This window comes from Seriola aureovittata, chromosome 2, assembly GCF_021018895.1.
Source record: "Seriola aureovittata isolate HTS-2021-v1 ecotype China chromosome 2, ASM2101889v1, whole genome shotgun sequence".
NCBI lineage: Eukaryota > Metazoa > Chordata > Actinopteri > Carangiformes > Carangidae > Seriola > Seriola aureovittata.
The window spans coordinates 14,113,745-14,136,215 of NC_079365.1; the positions used below are offsets into that span (position 1 = coordinate 14,113,745).

The 22,471-nt window shown below is 40.2% G+C and overlaps 3 protein-coding genes across 6 annotated transcripts in view; 1 reads left to right on the top strand and 2 right to left on the bottom strand.

Annotated features, from left to right (window-relative positions):
• The first annotated feature begins 34 nt into the window (after window positions 1-34).
• Window positions 35-1,960, top strand: LOC130187223 (N6-adenosine-methyltransferase TMT1A-like). The gene is made up of 2 exons (XM_056404648.1): window positions 35-613; window positions 1,483-1,960. The coding sequence occupies exons 1-2, from the start codon at window positions 116-118 to the stop codon at window positions 1,717-1,719; spliced, it is 735 nt and encodes a 244-aa protein (XP_056260623.1). The 5' UTR covers window positions 35-115; the 3' UTR covers window positions 1,720-1,960.
• Window positions 1,961-2,381: 421 nt separating this feature from the next.
• atf1 (activating transcription factor 1) lies at window positions 2,382-7,528 on the bottom strand. Of its 3 annotated transcripts, none has more exons than XM_056404606.1 (8): window positions 7,371-7,528; window positions 6,437-6,540; window positions 4,903-5,025; window positions 4,639-4,736; window positions 4,405-4,538; window positions 3,962-4,144; window positions 3,389-3,542; window positions 2,382-2,935 (listed from the first exon to the last, which is right to left on the bottom strand). In XM_056404606.1, the coding sequence occupies exons 2-8, from the start codon at window positions 6,533-6,535 to the stop codon at window positions 2,791-2,793; spliced, it is 936 nt and encodes a 311-aa protein (XP_056260581.1). In that variant the 5' UTR covers window positions 6,536-6,540; window positions 7,371-7,528; the 3' UTR covers window positions 2,382-2,790. The 3 variants fall into 3 exon arrangements, with proteins under 3 accessions (XP_056260581.1, XP_056260590.1, XP_056260598.1); XM_056404615.1 differs by lacking the exon at window positions 7,371-7,528 and adding an exon at window positions 6,638-7,252; XM_056404623.1 differs by lacking the exon at window positions 6,437-6,540.
• Window positions 7,529-8,081: 553 nt separating this feature from the next.
• dip2bb (disco-interacting protein 2 homolog Bb) overlaps window positions 8,082-22,471 on the bottom strand; it is a 38,026-nt gene continuing 23,636 nt past the window's right edge. The window contains exons 13-39 of one of the 2 annotated variants that reach the window (XM_056395323.1): window positions 22,087-22,189; window positions 21,918-21,982; window positions 21,379-21,472; window positions 21,171-21,290; window positions 20,956-21,070; window positions 20,511-20,650; window positions 19,511-19,647; window positions 19,302-19,382; window positions 19,030-19,157; window positions 18,614-18,728; window positions 18,170-18,371; window positions 17,735-17,847; window positions 17,436-17,459; window positions 16,838-16,918; window positions 16,544-16,667; window positions 16,301-16,422; window positions 15,839-15,950; window positions 14,736-14,845; window positions 13,823-13,953; window positions 13,566-13,734; window positions 13,300-13,470; window positions 13,150-13,211; window positions 12,580-12,637; window positions 12,393-12,467; window positions 12,105-12,279; window positions 11,737-11,860; window positions 8,082-11,262 (exon numbers count right to left, since the gene is read on the bottom strand). In XM_056395323.1, coding sequence (XP_056251298.1) covers window positions 11,010-11,262; window positions 11,737-11,860; window positions 12,105-12,279; window positions 12,393-12,467; window positions 12,580-12,637; window positions 13,150-13,211; window positions 13,300-13,470; window positions 13,566-13,734; window positions 13,823-13,953; window positions 14,736-14,845; window positions 15,839-15,950; window positions 16,301-16,422; window positions 16,544-16,667; window positions 16,838-16,918; window positions 17,436-17,459; window positions 17,735-17,847; window positions 18,170-18,371; window positions 18,614-18,728; window positions 19,030-19,157; window positions 19,302-19,382; window positions 19,511-19,647; window positions 20,511-20,650; window positions 20,956-21,070; window positions 21,171-21,290; window positions 21,379-21,472; window positions 21,918-21,982; window positions 22,087-22,189 — 3,204 coding nt within the window. In that variant the 3' untranslated portion in view covers window positions 8,082-11,009. The remainder of the gene's footprint in view (window positions 11,263-11,736; window positions 11,861-12,104; window positions 12,280-12,392; window positions 12,468-12,579; window positions 12,638-13,149; window positions 13,212-13,299; window positions 13,471-13,565; window positions 13,735-13,822; window positions 13,954-14,735; window positions 14,846-15,838; window positions 15,951-16,300; window positions 16,423-16,543; window positions 16,668-16,837; window positions 16,919-17,435; window positions 17,460-17,734; window positions 17,848-18,169; window positions 18,372-18,613; window positions 18,729-19,029; window positions 19,158-19,301; window positions 19,383-19,510; window positions 19,648-20,510; window positions 20,651-20,955; window positions 21,071-21,170; window positions 21,291-21,378; window positions 21,473-21,917; window positions 21,983-22,086; window positions 22,190-22,471) is intronic. The other variant, XM_056395333.1, reaches the window with a different exon arrangement.

The window sequence follows — 22,471 nt, forward strand, 5'->3', positions numbered from 1 at the left end:
ACCGTGTGGTGAGACATTGTCGCTCAGGTATTACAGAGTAATCTGTTGATCTTCCAAAGTCACCTGTGTGAAAATGCTCTTAGCTAAGCTCTGTTTAACATCCCCTTAGAGGAAAATGAAGACGTGTCTTATGAAATTCTGCAGAATACTTTGCTTTGCATTGACTTTGCCCTTACAGCTAATGGAGGTGACAGGCCTGTACGGTATGTACAAACGTTTGTTCCCCCTGCTTGCTTACAACATTACATTTTCGTACAACGATAAAATGCACAAGACGAAGAGAAATCTTTTCCGAAACGTGGGCAAATTTGCACACAGCGACGGGACGCTTCGCTTGCTGGAGATCGGCTGTGGCAGCGGGGCGAACTTCCAGTTCTACCCATACGGCTGCACGGTGGTGTGCACTGACCCCAACCCGCACTTCGAGAAGTACCTGCGAATGAGCATGGAAGCAAATAAGCATCTGACATATGACAAGTTTGTGGTTTTGTCTGGAGAGGACATGAAGGAAGTACAGGACGAGTCCGTGGACGTCGTTGTCTGCACCTTGGTTCTCTGTTCTGTCAGCGATGTGCAGCAGGTGCTGCAGGAGATCCGGCGCGTCCTCAAATCAGTGAGTCTCCATATGCTGCCTTCACGTGCGGTTGGAAATATTTTTATCTGTGAGTTCACATGAATGTCAATGAGCCCTGGGGCCTTTAACATTTTACTGCTATTTTATACATTTGTTTCTGTTATAAAGTAATCTTCCACAATGTGAAGTGTGTACATATATGTACTGGGTTGCAAAAAGTATCCATTAAGTACAGCACAGACTACAATTGAAGTTACTGAATTATTATTTTTATTATCTTTTTTACGTAGAGACCCAAAAACCAAGCACTACTACAGAATAATACCAACTGCGTATCACTGGAAGTTTGTTTGAGTATGTCTATTTGAAAATATGAATATTGTGAGCACACTATAAACTAAAGTAAAAAAGGAGCTAAAACTAGGTTTGGCTATCCTGTGAAAAGTTGTCACACACTGAACCCATCACAGCAAAAATGAAGTGTTTCTGTGAGTATTTGACTGGGTTGTTGTTGTTACTGATGACTTGAAGCCTAAAAACACTTTCTTGGGCTTTCTGAAAAGGCTGTGGATGAGCTGTCCTCCATGCTGAAACAAGGCACTAGATCAGTCCCACTTCAATTGTCACATTGAAGATTTGGTCTTGGTTTTCTCTGCTTTCTACTATTTAAGATATTTTTTTCCAGTCACTTTTGATTATTGTCAGAAATTTGAATGATTTGAATGAAATTTGACATTTACTTCAGAATGTAAACACACCCATGGCAGGAATCCCTCTCCTCTGCCATTCTTTATGCCTTAACCAATAACAGCTAGGAAGTCAAGTTCAGACGGTGTATATTAACAAAGTAACATAACCAGATTTGATTGGAAATGCAATAACCTGGTTTTGCTGGCTCTCTCTTACAGGGTGGAGCCTTCTACTTTTTGGAACATGTTGTCTCTGATCCGTCCTCCTGGACATACTTCTTTCAGCATGTACTTGAACCTCTGTGGTACTATCTTGGGGATGGATGCAATGTTACCAGAGCAACGTGGAAAGATCTAGAGGCTGCTGGTTTCTCTGAACTTCACCTAAAACAAATTGAGGCTCCAGAGGTTACTTTAATGATAAGACCACATATCATGGGATATTCCATTAAATGACGGCAGGGAAGAATGGACAGATGTTATTTTTCCCTGTGTACATCATTTAGTGGGTATATAGTATTTTCACTCTAAACCCAGTCATTAGTCCCTCTGGGAATATTTTACTTCCTGCTAATGCCTTATATTCTTATTTAGTTTGCCATCACAAACCTCATGTGTCATGTTCGTTGGTCCACAACTAACATTTATGTCAAAGTACCGAGTCAAAATTAAGTCTGCAGGTTTCACATTATTAATTGCATTCAATCAATGAAAGAAAAACATATAGTGGACAAAAGTTAAAGAAAACACTGCATGAGCACACCCCTGTAGGTGTTTCAGATCTGTTTTCAGTTACAGTGAACAAAAGTACATAAGCCACAGTACATATTTTGAGTGAAAATATATTTATTTTCTTACAGAATCAGCAACATTTCATACACGGTTTGTTCTTCTTCCCCACCCCTCCCAAGATGTACATAATAAATATTACCTGGACACTGTGCTTTTTCCCTGATTGTCTAAGTAACTGCCAAGAAACAACCAAACAAACCACCCTCAATGTCATCTTTTCTGTTACCCTTTATATTCCATTGCACAAAAATAAGGAATGACAATTGTAATGGAGAAATGAGGGGAATTGCTGGTTCACAAAATAAAAAGGAATATTGTCTGTGTAGTAATTATACAGTCAAAATTCTGCAGATGCTGTTAGAAAAAAAAAAAAATTCCAACAGCAACATTTTTAAAAACACAAGAGAAAAGGAAGGATACATTTAGAAACTGAGACTCAAAGATAAAGCTCACAATTTCAAACCTCCCAGAATTAAAAATGTACACAACTATAAATGTTATAGCATTAGCAAATTTTTAAAAAAACATCAGGTGGAAAAACAGCCAATTTCTTTTTTATTTGTTGAGTAAATCTCACTGCGATCATAAGTCACTTTTATATCAAACAGAGTAAAAAACAAAACCTTGAGGATCTCAGCCTGAAATGAAGTGTTCCCAGAAACCCCAACATGTCCAAACGGCTGAGCTGTGCCGCTGCCACATTACGTCTCAATCCTCGTCTTGTATTCAAACAAGTTATCCCGTTTTAACACAATAAAGGTCCTTTAATGTTTTGAGTTCTTCAATCAGGGTCTTGTTTTGGTTCTCAAGAACAGCTACACGGTTTTCCAAGCATTTCACATATTCCTTTTTTTTCCGTCGACATTCACGGGCTGCCTCTCTGACAGAGGGAAGAAAAATGTGAATTTAGTTCAACTGAGGGATCATGCAATGAGTGCATTTAGAAATTAATAAGTAATAAATATATGCTATTTCACAATTATGCACAAATTTTTTTTTTTTTTTACTTCATCTAGTTTGTTTCTGGTGTAATAGTCCTCCTGTGCACTGTTCAACACTACAGAGAGGTCAGCAAGTGGCCATTCAAAAAGGATGATTAATGATGTGTCAATGAAAAATCAAAGGCAACACCCAGGGTGGAGCAGCGTTGTATACTTGGATTTATAACATTCCAACAACAAATATTTGAATCAGGTAATACATAGATCATTCAACACTACAATGTTGAGATGAGCATTAATTACAATCAACACGGTACTCTCCATTACTGCATATATCTGATAATTTATGATTATTTTATGTTTTCCAAAACATCAAGAAACTGTGCACTTACCTGTTTTTTGCAAGCCTGATTTCTCTCTTAAGTGTTGGATCATCAGTCTTGCTCTGAGATAGTCCCACAGGAGAGGTCATAACGACAGTCTGAGGCAGGGAGCTGGATGTGGGCGCTGCTCGGATCTGGTATGTTTGTACCTCACCTCCTGCACCTGAGAGAAACCCAAGAGTAAAGGCACAACAACAGGAGTCATAAGAGTTCTGCAACGCAGCATGCATTACTTCAGAGATCTTACTTAAAAGATTAACCACACCATTTTTCTATTAGTAAATACTGAGACAACAGATTTTAAACCTATGTAAATGTCCTGTTCATCGTCTTGATCAAAGTAAACGGTAGAATTAGCACAAAGCTACACAGTACACAATAGTAGGTTTTCTAACTGATATAGTATCCACTTGCACAAATTTCATCGGCCATGGCATGCTGGTTTGTTGCAAGATACTGTGCCATTGACTATCTCAAAGACAAACACATTTTTGAAATCTGCCCACCATCCAAACTGACATCCCCAAACAAACTAGAAGAAATTTAGATAAAGTTTGTCAGACTATGCTATTTTCTGCTCACCTTGTACAACAACCTGGTTGCTAGGCACCAGTATCTGCTGGCCATCAGGTGTCTGGGCGTACTGCAGGATGGTGGTGCTTTGCTGGGCTCCACCAGAGTTGGCCATGGTGACAGCCTGTAGACCCTGAATGCCTTCGGACCCTGGAGTCGCCAGCTGGATTGTGCCATTAGCGGCTATGGTAACTGGAAAAACCACACAGATGACAACACAACTGAGAAAAGCAGCAGGCTAGGCTATCATTCTGGGTACTGCAAAGAACTCTTTCCTGATAAGTTAAAAAACCACACAGGCTCGGAGCTTTGGGCCATTAGATGGCTAATACTCAAAGTGGTTAATAGCTAAAGCGACAAATGGTCTCTGGTAGACAGCTGTATCTAGTGAACATACTAACACAAAAGCATCTCTTTTTTAATGTAAGTAAGTAGAAGGGAGAGGTTCATACTGTACTGGCCGCTGCTGGTCTGGTAGATTTGGGTGGTGGGTACTGTAACACCTGTCACTCCTGTGGATGCTGGGCTGTTATCCTTTCCCTCAATGTGTGTCACTTCCTCAGATGAAAGCTCATTTAGGATTTTTCTACAAGGTGAGAAGAGGAACACTCCTTGAATTACTATTCATCAAACACAACTGTTTCTGTGAAAATTTCTATCTTTACTGTTTGTTTTTGTATTTTTACCTGTATGACGGCCGCCTTGCAAGTATTTCTCTGGTCTTTTGGGTTGTTGCTCCACTGTCTGATGAGTCCTGTGAATCTTCACTATCTGAATCCTGGATCTTGAAATAAGGAGATGGATTAACAAGTGAATATAAGTAATTGTATAAAATGGTGGCTGCTTATATAAAGAAATTAAAATAGATAGATAGATAGATACTTTATTTATCCCCTTGGGGAAATTCATGTAAGCAGATGAATTAAACAGAAGCTATCGGTTGGTCTTACCTGTGCAGTCTGCACCTGAGGGGACTGAATGACTGACGACTGTGCAGACTGGATAACTCCTTGAACCTGAAACTGACCCCCTGGCAGTTGTACCACAGCCACAGACGAACCACCCAGTGACATCTACAACAAACCAAACACCATGACAAATCCAGAAAACACAGTATACTTGTCATGGTAATTGCATTCAATGTGTACAGAAAAGTGAGTTCAGAAGCACACTGAAACATCATTTGGATTTGAAAACATTGCTTAAAAGGGTAATTTCCCCCGTACTGTACAAAACATATTTCCTAAATTTACCCCTTATGGCGTCCAGCCAAGGAGGTGATTTTGGTTTCATGTGTCGAGGATTGAGATATCTACAAATGATGCTTTTGCCACCACCCCAATACAATCGAAATGAATAGAATTTTGCTTTTTTCCTCAGAGAATTGAAAAAATACCATTCAAAGACTCAGCATTAACATGTCTTTCAAGAGACAATGCCCTGGTTACTTTGGATAATCTACAGACCTCAGTTTCCACTGGTTCAACTGCTGAAATATTCCCTATGAAAGTCCTGAATAACTGAATGTTAGTTTTGCAAAGACGAGTTATTGCTGAATTTTTCTAAAATCTTTTTTTTATATTTTGAGCCCCACAAACATTACCCAATTCTCCACCTTTGAAGTGGGTTTATGGCTGAAAATTTCAAGATGAGCATCACATAAAGCCAAAACTATCTGTATGACTAGATGTCAGAAGGGATATATAGACTTTTTCTATTTGGGTGAACTGATCATTATGAGTCTAGTTTAAGAAACCTACTAATGATATAATTTTATCTAAGTGAACACATAATGGGTATTGTCACAATATGATTAAGTATGTACTCATTTACATTATTCAACAATCATGTGTTTACAGTTCTATGGTGTGTATGCTTAGAGTCTATAAATGCTGACAGCCAGTCAGATGCCATAAACTCAAACAGGAACTTAAAGTCCTTCAAGTACAAACTTTTTTTTGCTGTCAAGATAGAAATTCAAACAGCTTCTAGTACACCTACAAGGATCAAGTAAAGACTGCAACAAGCTATTCACACTAAACACTATTTCCTGTAATCCCTCCATATTACAAAATTGACAGTTAATTTAAAACTTAAGTACGATAAATACTTCAATTGTCATTTTACAAATAGTTTATACTGCTATATGCAATACAATTAAGATAAAGTTTCAATTCAGATTATTGTTATCTAACTTTGCAGATAAAGCCTGACAAAATAGGAACTATGTGGATGCCTCTTAGTTGTCTTTTTGGATCCATCTTAAATTTTAAGTCATATTACCGCAAGAGTTAAAGCAAACTTGCTACATATCAACCGGAAAATAACCTGTTTTAATAAGACATCTTTAGACCTTGTGCTTTCAACATGACATTCATGAACAAGGTGGAATAGTGCTATTAGCACAGCAACTGCTACTGAGGCACTGTTTGGCAGTGTTTGAGATACTTGTTAATGGTATTTTGAAAGGGATCTATTCGTTACCTGTTGGGCTATCTGTGAGAACTGAGAGGATGTGATGGTAGTGGGAATGGTGGCAGTCTGTGAGTCAGTGCCATTGCTGCCCTGCTGTACTTCTTCCATAGTAACTGGGAACAAATAAATCAATATTACTGTTTTACAATGGCTCTAATCTGATACAACAAATGTCTGCGGCGGGGCTGCCTGTATTACGCTGTAACTTACTCCGCTGTGGCCTGTGCGCTTATTCTGCAATTTTTGTGAAAATAACTCTTCACGACCAGTGTGGAACAGACCGCGGCAATATCAAATCACGGTTGCTTATTTGAGATAACCAGTGGTTTCTTCTAAAGTTAAACGTGTGCATTTTAGCTAATCAAAACTCGACTTCCTTTTTGGTTCAATCGTGTTAGCCAAATGCAACTAACGATAACATGGAGTTACGGAACATAGCTAGGCCCGGCAGTCTACTATTAACTGTTTTCACTCATTATTTGGCGTTAAATGCTAAATTTGACCAAGTGGCCGACTCAAACCCTGTAAATCGTTTACAGCTGAAATGTAAAGTTATCGCGTGAGTCATTACTACTAGAATGTTTCGCGCTCACCAACGTTACCGCTGCTAGTTAACGGTAGCTAACATTCAGTTAAACGGATGTTAACCAGTTTAAATCGTTAAATACAACCGCTTTCGAGCTACAAGCAGAGTAAGTTTCGCTACTCTGGTGCACAGGATGGATGAGCTTTTGTCTCAATGAGCAAATATGTGTAACTCTGTCACTGGCACGCAAGTTACCGCGTCAATAGACGTCAGCGATACGGGGAGCCATTAAGCTAACTACACCTTCCCTTTTCGTAAAACGGCGAGGAGTTGACGAAGCAACAGCCGCCATTACCGCCACAGCGCAGCATACAGCCATACGAGCACAAAAGTACCGCTGGGCCAGCCAAAATTTACCTTTTCAAAAGCCGCGTAACTGCTCTTGTTCACAGCGTGGACTTCGTGCAATTCGGGTGTATACTTTGACACAAGAAACACCCTGAAAAGTTACTTAGCAGCAACTGCTAACAGCTAAAAATACAAAGATGTCAGCTAAAAAAAATAGCTGACCACTTTTTTCCCAAAGGAAATGGGCGGTGCTGTTAGCAAAGCCGCATTATGTAATAGTTTCTCCAGGCTTTGTGATTGGTGAAAAGAGTTTGAGCAACTGGTGGATACACATAGAGTGGCAAAAGTTGAATTTGTTACTTTTCTATAACCAAAACTAATTTACTTGAGTTTTCATTTTATGCCGCTTTGTATTTTCATTCTGACACAATTCATTGGGAAATATTGTACTTTTTACTCCACTACATTTACTTGACAGTGATTGTTACTCTGACGATCAAATCATATGTCTATCCCATAAAATATGATGAAAATTAGCTCTGCATCCACCAGCTACAGCATGTCTAAGCTGCGGACACAATGCATTGTTTATATTATTACAATATTGTGACAGTGAAAGCTGAAAGAATAACATTTGAAGACCTGAGGCTGATCTTCCTCTTGTCACTTCAAAACGCAGTGAACATCACAAGAATAATAATCCAAAGAGGCTATATAAGACATTATGGTCTGTTTCAATCCATGTTACACTAATACTAAACTCATGAATATGGAGACACCTTAAATGATTAAATGTTTTTGTTTATTATGTATTACTTTTACATAAAGTATAAAACAAAGTACAACAAACCAAAATAGAAAATAAGTGAGAAAAGTGGGAAGGGGTGTACCACCTTGATTTCTTAACTACACGAGTTAAAACACCTCTCTAGCATTAAAGATTCATCAGTGGATCACGCCCTAATGGAGCAATTTAGAATTTACCAAATAATTAATATACAACATATCAAGAGTGCATACACAAAATATTGATAGAACAACTCAACAGAGATGAATACAGTCTTAAGTACACTACTGGTTAGATTTCATCAGTCCTCTGTTCTTTGTTATTACAAAATGTATAAGCATGTATAATTCACCAGACTGTGCAAGCTATGAAATTAAATTGCACTGTCTTTGGGATTGCATAGTGTGTAAGAACTCTGACGGAGAAAAAGAGTGGAAACCAAAGGAAGCCCTTGTTGACTTCCTAGCGAAGCAGGTAGATGGTAGATGGACACTGGTTGCCCGTAACCCCTCTTTTTGCTCATTAGGTTTGCAAGATCCGCAGTGATTACAAGGAAATTTGTTTTGACAAACGTCTACATTTTATGGGTAGTATTCACAGATTGCACCAAGGGACCACCTGGTCCATCCCTGTGTTATGAGTTTTGTTCCCTGAATGTACAGTTTCATACATACATATCTCCCCCACCTGTGCCTCCAGATGAGATGTGCCTCAAGCTGATTTCTTTGTGTGCTTGGCTGAGTCATGCAAACACTCTGCTGCTAACATAGGATGCAATGTTAAAGCTAGGATGAAGTGCTATTAGTCTTTTTTCAAGTTAGACTTAAAACTGAGCAAAAACAAATATAAAGCATTATATTTCTAAAATTATTAGCACATTTAATCTAAGATGAAATGGGGATAGTTAAATCAAATCTTGAGTCCACACAGTAGAAACCTACTGTGAGTACCACCAGTGCAAAGTGCAGTAATTCAATGGATCATACTCCTGTTTACCTTGAAATAATTAAACATCTTCTTAATAATGTGTTTGGCATGATTGAATGTTATAATGGGACAATTGCAAAAGTCCAAAAATAACAAAAACTATTTACATGTTGACATTAAGGGTTCATCACTGAAATACAGTATTATCCTGTACAAAGAACCTATAAATTATGGCAAGGAGCACAAGGAAAGCACAAGGTTGCAGGAAACCAAATACATTTCGCAAAAACATCTTAATGCAAATATTTTTTTTACCCTTTTCTTTTTCATACACTTACTTTACGTGCCAATCAAAGATGTTTCAGATGTGGCTCAGCTTCGCAACTGCATTCACAAGTGCTTATAAATCCAGTGACTGAACACAAAATAATCCAGATACATGATGACTTGCCTCTATTGACTACAGACTTACAGTACCAACAACAATCCTGTTGGAATTCAAAGTAATTCTTTACAGAGTTGCACAAACACAAAACACAGTCCTAATGAACGTAGAGTGTAGAGAGGAAAAGGAAAAGGGCCGAACTCTCAAACACTTGCTCTACTATGCAGTACAAAACTGAGAGGGGTGTGAATCTTTAGCAACACAAAGTACAATGGCAATGGATATTAGATGAACAGATGGGGGCCTATTTTCTTTTTGTTACGTTAAAATAACCTGGTAGCCTGAAAACAGTCATGATATTGGTTTTAGCTTTCTCATCACACCATGTTTTTTTTCCCTGGTATTAACAGTGATAGCCCTCCTGGTAAACTCTCAAATACCCTCAAGCAAGATTCCTAAGAATAATATATGCTCCTGTACCATTCGTCATAATGCCTCATTGTTATAATAAAATAGACAATTTTAGAGAAAGTGCAATGTTACATCTATTCTGACTAACAATGCTTTAAAGTTATTCATTTTTACCCTCCAACTAATATTCCACCTCAAAAGTACTGTCCAGTCTTATTTACAATTGTCTTTCTGCTACTATTGTAATCTCCCATCTTAACTATCCAGAAACCATCAACTGAGAGAGATGAGTCAAGCATTTATACATTTATACAATTAAAAATATCTATACAGAAACATACAGTATCTAAAATACAAGGAGGCCTTTATAGATACAGTACAGAATATGGCCCCTTTCCTCTTTTACTTTAAACCCTTTGGATATCTGTCGGGATTTCCATTACTAGTCAAAACCAAACGAGAATAAACAGCCATTAATAACGGATTCATTAAAAATTAAGATAGGAATGTATGGCTGAAGTTTTATAAGGCAGGAAATATATATGAGGGCAGAAAAATCTATTTGGCTTCATTATCATGGGACAAAATAAGCATTTTAAATAATGTACACTGACTGAGACTAGCTACTAGTTTCAAGGTTTGCTTTCATGTGCCCTCTTATTCATCCATGTTAGTGAGAAATGACAAGGTCTCAGCACATGCATTTGTGTGCATTAGTTTGAAAGCTGCATGTGAAAATATTTCAAGTTGTTGATTTAAGTTAAGTAGCTCTTGGAATCTGTGTAGACACATAAGGGAAAGCATTTTAAGAGGTTTGTGGTAAGTATAGAATAAGAAGATGGATTTTCACAAAGACATTAATATAGTATTTATATTAAAAGTGGTCCTGTTGTATGTGTCGCTTGCCCCTTTCCCCAAAAAAGTGCAACAGGGACTTTTTTTTTCTTTGCCATAAGCAACACATGTTGCTTCAATCCCATTTGCAATATTCTATCTATAAAACACAGTGAACAACTCCAAACATGGCAGATCCAATCACAGACATGCAGTGGCCAAGATATGCTGGTGTCACACAGGGGCTGGGTAGCAGTATATGTAGTTCATGCTTTTCCTTCTCATCATCTGCCAAGTCAGTAGTCAAATGTTAAGATGATGGTGCAGAAGCATCCAGACTGTGGATGATGGCTAAACAAGCCCCTCACATGTTGTAAGCAACATAGATGGGATCCAGCTGGTCAGCGAGGAAAGAGTCGCGTAGGTGCATACGTTGCTTCTCTCCCCTGGAGTTGATGGGTATAACACCAGGGTCCACAATAACCACCACACCCACGATGAGGTGGTGCTCCTCCAGGACCACGTTGGTTATCAGAGGCACCAGGTCCAGTGCATCCTGCTCTGAACCACACAGCTCCGACACCACCACCAGCAGGTTGGTCCATGTAAACACAGCACTGTGAGAAACGAGAACAGGGTGACTGAGGGTGGTGTTCAAACCCAAAAGCCATGTTAAAGGAGTATTTCAACATTTGGGGAATTGTGCTTAATCAGTCTCCTGCCAAGAGATGACTTAAATACACTAAACATGAAGCTAGCACCAGTAGTAGATGGTTAGCTTAGCTTAGCACAGCACAAAGATTGAAAACAGGCTTTGATGAAACGTAGTACCTCTAACACTCACTTTAATCCATATTAAAACAAAAGTATAAAAATGACAAGCTGTTGGTTGTATGGGGGAAACAAACAAGATATAACATGTTAATTAGTGAGCTTTAGTGTTTTGTTAGCTGTTTCCCCTGTTTCCAGTTTATGCGCTAAGCTAACTGGCTGTATCAGAATCATATTAAAGTATGCACATGAGTACATGAGAATATATTAATAAAATGTGCATATGTCAGGTAGATAATGTACATCAGGAGCATTCTCACCTCTCAGCAATACTGCGGTGAGCCCGGGACACTGAGGTTTCAATGTCGATTGGGTGGTAACGCAACCCTCGTAGCTCCAAGGTCTCATCCAGTGAGCCCACCACAAAGAGAGCATCATGCCGATCTGAACACAGAGATACAGGCAACATAGTCAATCCAGAAAAGTTTGTAGACAAAGTGGAGGAAAATGTAAACAGCCAGGAATGTGCTTACTCCAATTTGATAGGTTTCATTCAATAAAAGGTTTCGCATAGGGTTGCATTTATCATCTATAATCTATCTGATAATAAATTCATCACGACTTGACTGTGCTGATTCAATCTATTTTGTTTTGAATCAAGGTTTTAGCTCTGTAAGGGTCTATATACCGCCACTGGCATCCAACAGTTCAGTCCTCTTCACAAAACCCAAGTATCCGGTTCTGGCCCATAAGGTCTGCGGGTCTCCGAAGCTGAGTTTGGTATTGAAGTGGTCGGCCTGAAGACTCTCCTCTCCATAGATGGTGTAGTAGCCACTGGCATTGTGAGGGCTGTTCACCCAGACCTAAGACAGAGAAGGATACGCTGGGTCACTGCTAGGTTTGATGGGAAGAACATTTTTGGTTTTGCCGCGATGTCGTTACAAAAGGAGAGTGTCTGTTCAGAACTTCCTCTCACCTCTCCAAGATGAGAATCACCCAGTGGGCCTCTGGTCTCTGGATTCACGATTATCACCCGCACACCTGGCAGTATCTGCAAATAAAACGAAATGTAAAGGCACCGTGGAGTACACTGTCAACACGCCTTTAAATTAACCCTTCACAAACTGAATCTGCTCCGCTGGAATGCTTATGGAACATCTCACCTTGCCAGACTCCATTAGAGGAAGACTTTGAGGTGCTCCTCTCTCCACCAGCCTCACTCTGAAATGGCCAACAACACATACACACATAAGTAGACATATGCAGTTATTCAAACTAAAATTATTCAATGATCTTTCAAATTGTTCTTTTTCCTAACAAGGTTCCAAACATCTTCTGTAACCACTTGTGCTGTTCAAGGTTGCTGGGTTTATCAGATTTATGTGGGGGTACTTTTTCATTTAACATTTACTGCTTCATAATGTGAAGCCTTTTGAATTACTGTGATATAGACACAGGTTGTCTGCAGATTATGAGACCGTTTCAAGCCATTTTAAATGCTGTTTCGGAAAACATTTAAACATGAATAGTATTTTTTTTTTTTATACGCACAATCCCCCCGTTACATTTTGCCGACTTCAGACACAACAGGGACATTAGACCTAAAGTTCATATATACAGTGAGGGCCTGACTTCCAAAAACAAGTCTCTGAATTTAAGTGTCAATTCAGGACACTTAAGCCTTGTCAAAGGCTAATGGTAATCCCAGACTGAAATAATCCACATGACCTCACCTGTCATGGCGGAGGGACTTCATGTCCACATACACTGTACATGGGTCAGGACCAGTAGTGCCCTGTGACACACAGCGGACAGACACATACATGTCAGACTCAAGGTTTAGTTTACAGTGTGTGTCTATGTAATGTGAGGTTATGCTGTACCTGCAGGCAGACGGCCAAGTTCACCCTGGAGCCAAAAGCAGTACTGACAGCTCTGGACGACAGCCCCACATCCTTAAACAGCTTGGAGAAGGAGTGTGTGAGGGCCAGGCGGGGGCGTTCCTCCGCTATCACCACACAGCTCCGCACGCATGAGAGGTTCACACCACGAGCCTGAGAAAGACGCGCGCACACAGACACAGACACAATGATCGTCGTTGAAATGACCATGACTCTTTATTTATCATAGTTGATGCCTCTCTCCTTACCTTGAGTAACTCAGTCTGAGTGCCCAGCCCTTTAGTGCAGAGCTCCATGACAGAGTAGGAGCAGAAGGTGTCTCTGATGCGGTACTGACTGAGTGTGCTCAGCCACAGAGACGAGCAGCTCTCCAACTCAAAGGGAGGAATCAGGATGGATTGGTGACCTGAGTAAACACTGTCAGACAAGAAATGCAGCGGTGATTAGGGGAGAAACACATCAGAGGAAAAACATAACATGTGGGCTTTGTGGGTAAAATGTTTACCTTGCGAGGCACCACAAGACAAAGCCCAGACCACAGTAAGGATCCAGGCAGATGGCTATTTGGCGAGAGGAGTACAGTTCACACTGTAGCTTTATGGAGCGACAAAGTGCACTAACTGCTGCATGAGAGATCTGTTACAGACAAGAAGACACGTTAGAACATCAAAGAGCTTCACCTGACTCTGAAACTGTCTAACATCAACATGTGAGGTTTGATATTTCCTGAGAGCAATCTTATGTTTTTTGGGTTTTTTTTTTTTTTGTAATTTAGTTTACTGGTTCTTCTTAGACTTTACATCAGACTGAATCATTTTCAGGTGCCGAAAAAGTCCCTGTCTGGCTGCACTGCATTATAATCTATTCAGGTTAATGTCCTTTTCTATGATGGATTCACCACTGTATGTTTTGAACATCAGTGCTTTATAATGATGACATTGCCTGATTCTGTTCATAATGTTTGTTTGTCACTTCACTCACTTTGGTCTGGCAAAGGTCAATAGGCAATAATAGCTGATTGACTGGAACTTATTGACTCATTTATTGTTGTTGTTGCTTGTTTTATGCTGTTGATTTTTTTTTTTTTTTTTTTTATCTGCAAATGTGTGCAAATATGTGAGATGGCACATCATCTAGGTTTAGCAAATTATACAAAAGTATAAGAAAAGTACACCACCAAACAACAAAATATGCCCATAAATGCAAACACATTGCTGCCTGCAAGGCATTGCCTAAACAGCATATTGGCAATGGTTTTTGCAAGCAGCAATGTGCTTCAATGTCTTTTTCCTGCAGCAAGATTCATATTCTAAAAGGTTATAAGACTGAACTCAGCAGCTCTAGAATATCAGGTTGTTACAGGACTGTGATCAAGAGGGAACATAAATATATTTGACAGTGAATCTCATGTGTTTCACCTTAACCCCAGTGAGCATGCCTGTGGTGGACACGCTGAAGTCCAGATAGGCTATCATCTCTGCCGTGGGCGGCTTATAGATCTGTGGAGGCCGACGGCGGGGAAGGTCATCTGCGAACAGGAACAGTGGGTGTTTTACAGAGTACAAAGTAAACATGGAATTATTTTGATCAACGATGACACAGCAAAATGTTATCATTTCCAGGTGTATCTAATACTGTTCATTTACTGGTTGTGAAACTGATTCAAATTCAACTTTTCTCAAGGAGAGTTTCACATAAGAAAAAACACACAAGTCAATACATGCTAAAAGGAATAAAAAACAGAAACATATTACAGCTGTGGGCAGCAACTAACCCAAAGTACACCAGGCACATCACAAATCTACCCACTGAGCAAATTTAATAACAACACCGGAAAATGCATTGCAGAGATAAATGCACCACTTCCTGTTGGTTTAATGCTGCAAACTGTCACAGCAAATGGTCTGCAATGACTGATGACAGCGGCCCTGACAGAACTGAGTAATTCATGCACTACTAACCTTGCCTTCACTGTGACTACTGCTACTCACTACTGATTAGCTTCTGTCAAATTTGTATTAATGAGCAAGTCAGATATTGTAAAGAATACAGTCACTTTTGATTAAAAATACTCGACATAAATAGGGTCAATGATAGAGACACACTATTAGAATTATTTCCACCATTACTTTTTCTTTTCTTGCTATCATGAACCTTTCCACACTTTGGACTGATGGTGGAGCCAGAGACATTGTTTTTCACTTGCAACACTTTGGACAAACCATGATAAGAGACATCCAATATCTTAATACTGCTTTCACATACGGTGAAGTTTTGTCAGTGTATGAGATTTGGCCTTTTTCACTTGACATGTCACAGTAGGAAAATGTGTAAACAATGATGGATGAATTCCATTTAGCTGCTTCAGTTTCAGGGTCCCAGTACTTTGTATTCTGGGTCATTGTCATGTCTTACCGGGACACTTAAATAGAACGGAGCCATTGGTAATCTTATTAGTTTCCTTTTCCTTCTATGGTAAGTCAAAGTGTCTGCTGTGCTGATGTACATTTTGGTGTCTTACCTGTGTCGATGATTGTTGGCCACGTTTTAATGTTCACAGAGGCAGCAGCCTCTTTGGAGCGCAGAGTCCTCATGAGGTTTTGAGTGGTAAGGATACACGCAGCTTTACTGACCTGGTAACAAAGCATAAGCATGATTCATTTGTAAAGGAGAAGCTGCCAAAAATTGTCAAAAATTCAATGAGAGACAAAAACAGCCCTAAGCACATAAAAAATGCTTCACACAACATGATTTATCTTCCTATGACATATAGAGTTTGAAATATCAAATTACAACGCTCAGCTGAATTAATATGTTTTTGAAGATTTTATAGAAAGAAAAAATTCCAGGAAAAGTGTATGGCTTAATTTTCCATTTAAGTCATTACTTTGATTCTTGGTAAACATGAGCTTTTTTTTTGGGACTGAGGAGGCAACAAATCCATGACATATGTGTATGTGCAGAAGTGCACACATACACTTACATCAATAATCATGCGGACAGTAGGCAATGTGGCCGCCAGGTTCTGAGGGTGTGGAGGTCTGACGTTTACGGGAACACATCCAGCGTAGAGACAGCCATAGAAAGCGGCTATCAAATCAATGCCTGAGAGGAAGGTGGAGCACAAGGGTGGAGTGAAAAAAAGGAGAGAAAATCAATCCATGATTCACAATAATTAATCTCCGTGTGAGTGATACTTAGAGAGGAAGCCAGAGGCAGAACCTACCAGGAGGATAGAGCAGTACTACGTTCTCTCCAGTGTTGATGCTGCCTTTCTCGGTGAGCGCCGCAGCGATCTTCTCTGCCCGCTTATGAAGTTGGACGCAGGATGCGGTGCTCACTGTTACACCCTGGGGGACAGGAAGAAATTATGAGAGCGAGAGACACAGGGTCAGAAATTGAGGTGTAATTTGTGTAGCAGCATCTTTACATATTCTTGTGCATTGAAGTTAAAGTAAGTAAAATATCAGCATTGATGATCTACTGTATTTCTCAGTGTGTGGAGAGATCAGTATGGTACCTTAGCATTAAGAAGAACAAAGAGGACATGGTCTGGGTCTGTCTGTGCCCTCCAGTGTAGAGCCTCTGTCAAATACTGATGCTGCAGTAAGAAGAAAAATGTCATTAGATGTGTATACTGTACATCTGAGGGTGTGCTTAAATAAACTGTATATATTATTTCAAACACAGCCATGAAGGGCTCATATTGATGAAGGGCTCATGCTGATGGAAGAATTTAATTCAATACACCTAAATAAAACAAAATAAAGTGGTGCTCAGAGACTGCATACCTCAGTTAGACGGCTGTCTGGCATAAATTGTCTCTAGCCAACGTGCAAACAATTTATATCACATACGCTGAGCCAATCCAGCTTTTAAAATAATGAACAATAATTTAGGATGTGAAAGGTACGTCTGCAGTAAAACAAGGGGTAGCTAAAGAGGCTGCATATCTTGTAACACAAATTAAAAAATGAAATAAAAAAACATGCAAAATTTTGCTTGTGCCACATTTTACCACAAGTACACAAAATAAAACCACAATACACTATAGATTAGAGCATGATGAGCATAAACAAGGGTGTGGAGAGGATGCCAGAGGGGGCCGTAATTCTTACCATCACAGTGGGCCACATACAGAGCTACATCCAGAGGGAAACGAGAGCAGAAAGAAAGAAGAGTCCAAAATTTTTTTTTTTTTTTTTTACATCTAAAGAACTGATCCCTGGCTGAGCGTGGGCCGTTGTTACACTGGCAGTGGAAAGTTTTCAAACCTCACTATTTACCATCATAACACACTTTCCTGCTGCTTCTGAAGGACATGCATGTGATTCTTTTGAAAATGGGAACGTGGTTAAAAAGTTATCAGACTCAGAGTTAGTGGTTGTCTGAAATTACAGTGTTGATGGTCATATACCTTCCGGACGAGATCCTGGTCTTCGATCATGCCGAGGTCCCTGCCTGCGGCCTGGGCAATCCTCTTCCCTGCCACCAGGTTGCCCACCATGACGGACGCAGGACCTACGCCAACTACAAGAGAAAAAGAGTGTGAGAGAGACAGAGAAAAGGGAAAGGGCAGAACAATTCCCACATTTAGAAACTGTAATGTGTGTGTTATGTAACACTAGTAACCATGCTATTACTTTACAAAACACTTTATACCCTGACTGACTCTCGCATGCAGGAGTCAGCAGTTCCTCTCATCTTTTGGGATACAGTCAGTAATTCAGCCATTAGCTCAAGAGGAATTCTAATCCTCAACATGATAAGTTTAAAAAGTTCAAACTTCATATCCCATCAGAACTGTGCTTAATAACACACATTAAACAACCATGTCTTATCACAGACGTACCCGGCTGCTTCTGCCGGGGCTTGGGCAGGTTGGTGACACATGTATGGGGACACATGAGGATGTTGCAGGGGTGCAGGTTGCCGTCTAAGAAGTACTGCTTGGTGTCAGAGATGTGGATGCCACCCAGGGGTGTTTTAGGTAAGGTGTTGGCCGGGACCAGAGCCAGACAGTAGAGGCCCACCTGGTGGATGCTGTCAATAGCCTACACAGGACACCAAACATGAAGAAGACAACAACTTAAGTCCTTGGCTGACAAAACAGTGAGTTTGTCTCTATGTCATAGACACACCGAAAAGAGATCATCAGTTCAACATTGTAGTGTAGCAACATTCAGAGGAGACGAATTACCGCTTTAATTGGTTGAGTATTAATATATTTTTTACACAAAAGAATCATTTTACGCTTCTTTGTAAGCATTTGTAAGAAGATGATGGGGTGATTTACCTGAAGCACTCGACTCATCCACTGGAAGCTGTCCTCCTCGCTGGCATCTGGCCTCTGCTCTGCCACAATCACTACCCTCTCATCATAGAACACTGTGACTGAAAACACAGCGATCCTGACACACACACACAAACACAGAAACACACATAAATACAATGAAGGTTATTCAGAAGGTGTGGAAGTCAGACATCTACACAAAAGCAGATTAAATGCAGCATGAAATTCTCCACTGAGAAAGAAATGTAGCTCTGCTGTTTATACATCAGCAACACATCCAGTGCTGCCTTGTTTGAGCCTGCTGTGCTCTCTTTGTACCACCAGGTGTCAGTAGTGGCAAATTAAGATTCACACTTGACCCACAGGGGAGCTCATCATCTCTCTACACATACTTTGTATAAAGAAGATTTTCTTCTCACCTGCCACGGTACACAGTCTTGACCGGCTCCACGGCCAGAGCGGTGGCCACCAGGTCGTCAGCGTTGTGTCTCCGCCCGCTCACCATCAGCAGACCTTCGATCTTCCCCACCACAAAGATCAGACTGCCCTGTACAGAGGGACACACACACACACAGCAGGGTCATTCCACTGTAAGTATACAGATCCATTCAAGGACACAGAGAGAAGGATGGTTTCCAGGAAGGTTCGAGTTACCACAGATGATGTACTCTAATGAAACAATCCTACTTACTGGGCCAACAAACCCCAGGAGTCCCGAGCGCACAAATGGAATCTCTCCAATGGGAACTCCATTAGCGTTAACAGGTATTACCTGAACACAACGACACACAAAAGACAGAAAGGAGGGCAATATAACACAAGAAGAAGTTAACCAAGTTTTTTTTGTTTTATGAGACGTATCGGTGCAGGCAGGTTAGTGTTGTTATGCTGCTCTCATACCTCGAAGGTGTTTTTTGTGAGTCCAGGCAGGCCGTAGTACATGTTGCCTCCAGCACGAGAGTTGATTATTATCTCTCCTATCTCATCTGTTTTACACAGCTGAGGAGGCCCATCAGGCCTAACAATGCACATCAGAGCTGGAGACACACAAAGACAACATTTAGAAAACACAGACTTCTCATGTGAAAGGGAAGGGAGTTTACCAATGGCTTTCTACTGTTCAGCCCGGTTTTCAATGCACATCATCATCCGCTTCACAACAATTAAATTTAAATCACTGTAGCGATTTTCTAGAGTCCAGAGATTTTAAGGTGCACGATTGAAAAACATTCAGCAACATGTGCCCGTTCTGTGATCTGGGAGAAGTGGAAGGAGTCTTCTGTCTGTCTCTAACATTTAACAGAGTGATTTGACAGTAGTGTGAAATATTCTGGGGTACAGACTTACTTACTATACACTTATGTTTTATCAGTAATCTATCAGTTTAAAAATGTGTGCTCTACATTTTTGATCTGGTTTATACATATTTGTGGTGTGACACAGTAATAAACCAGCATAGCAATAAAAAAAATATCATCACCATAATCACAGAAACCGTGTACAGTTTAGGTTGATTTTGAATTATTTACAAAGCATACCATCATTTTTCCTGCTGTGTAGAAACTGGTTTACGTCCATGTGAGTATGAAATGAATGTTTGAGATATTTCATCACAGGGAACAGTTACCATGTTTTTTTCTTCCAAAGTTATCTCATCTTCTTGTATTAATGTTTAGATGCTTGCAGAAAGCTCCGACATCAAATTTGGTTACACTCTGTCCTGTGTAAGGAACAACACGTTTCTTATTGGGCTCACATTTCTGATAAACTGTAGCTCATGGAAGATTTTTTGGCAGCTGACTCTTACGTCTTTGATGTAAGATTTCCCCACATGCACCTATCTGTCGTTTGTATTCGATGACTTCCTTTTTGACTCATGTATCTTTCCTTCTCTCCTCACCTCCAGGCATGACATGCCCCACATCTTGCACAGTCAGAGCGGAGTTCTTGTCCTCTGTGTTGACCCTGATGACGCCGTGGCTAAGGCCGCCCAGTGAAAGAATGGCACGGGCGGGAAGGGGTGCACCGGGTACCCCTGGTCTACACAGGAGAGAGAGCTCGATCAAACATCCACATTTGTATCCCATCTGTTCTTACAGTTAGCAATAAAACAGCCTTCAGTCTTCATCTGTCCTACTGGGCCAGTAAAAATGAAAATCAAACTTGACTGTGTCGTGTTACTTCGTTGTCATGTTTTATACATTATCAGCTAATGTTCTTTCATAAAACTAGAAAGTGGGAGGTAGAAGGGAGGGGTTTCAATTGCTCTTTTGTGTTTCATTTTTTTTCATTCTATATAAAGGTTAACGATTCAATGAAAAAGAAAATATGGGTCAATGACATACCTGCGTATAGCTACTGTCATGGCCTCGGGGGAGGTGGCACAGGGACAGATGACCTCAGGCTTCAGCCCGTGGGACTGAAACACGTTCAGGAAGGCATCGCAGGAAGACACCGACCCTGGAGAGCAAGAGGCAGGGGATTCAAGGTGTTACACCAGATCTATGCAGTTTGAAAAGGTCTTGCTTTACAAAACTGTGAGGTCATATGATGTACTCACAGGGATTAGCACCATCAGCAACAATGAGCATACGTAATGAGGCCAGGCTGGTGTCTCTCTGGTCCCGATGAGCCATCATGGCCCAGTGGAGATCACGGCACTTCACCAAAGCTAAACGAGCTGCACAAGAGTAAATGTGACATGACATGTTATACATGTATACATGTTTACCTGCCACTGTTCAAGCTGGGAAATAAGTGTATTTTACCTTTGTGGATGTGGACCCTCTGTACCCAGGAGAGTGGACAAGCCTTCATTACTGCATAGGGAACACTAATAGTGTGTATCCTGTTCATCACAGCCTGGAAACAACAAAACAAAATTATGCAGCTAATATAGTGTAATACTTATTTTTCCCATCATGACAAAACCCCACATTATGACAATCTACTAAAACATTCTCAAAAAACAGAAATTAAAAAAAAGTCAGTTTATTGGCTTAATGGCTAGAAGCATAGTGCTTCACCAGGCAATTATAGTTTAGTTAATTGAACCATTCTAAATGCTAAATGTACAATGTTGAATCATTTCAACAACTGGAATAACTGAAATAAAATCAGACACTGTCTGAGTGGTACGAACAAAAAATCTAATGGACTTCTGCAAACATCTGTTTTCCGAGAGTCTAAGAAAGAACTCACCCAGAACTCACGATTAAAAGATAAAAAGTGAATTTCTTGATAGAGCTGCCATGTCTCGCAGGCAATCTAATGCAGCTATACATACGGTTTGTCTACACACGCTCACCGTGAGAACACCATGCCATAGGCCCATATCCTTCTTAAAGTCCAGGACATTCACTAGAGTTTCCCCTTAAAGTGAAGAAAGACAGAAGAGACTTCAGACTCATGACGATTGTGCTGATGAAGAAACCTTCAGATGAGGGCTAATGATGGCACCGCAGGTCCTTACTCACCTTCGCAGTAGTTGCAGGCCTGGGTCAGTGCTTGGCAGTGGGTCAACATGGCTACTTTAGACACAGCCACACCCACCACTGTGCCTTCTTTACTCGCCTTGTACTACACAGGAAGTGAACACAAGAGGAGCATGTGAATACCTGTGCAAACCCCAACACAGTTGTCACATCAGCAATGCTTACAAGAATGGTCTGGTTTTAATGCTCCCATATTAAATTTTGCTTCTATCGTGATTTATTAGATCATTTATTTGCACATACAAATATATGCAATAATTTAGTTAAATTCTATTAACTAAATGATCAAACAGGCTCAGTAACGGACTTAAATTTAACTGAAGGCAAACTACAGTTGGGGAACACGATAGAAAAAACAATCAGACGC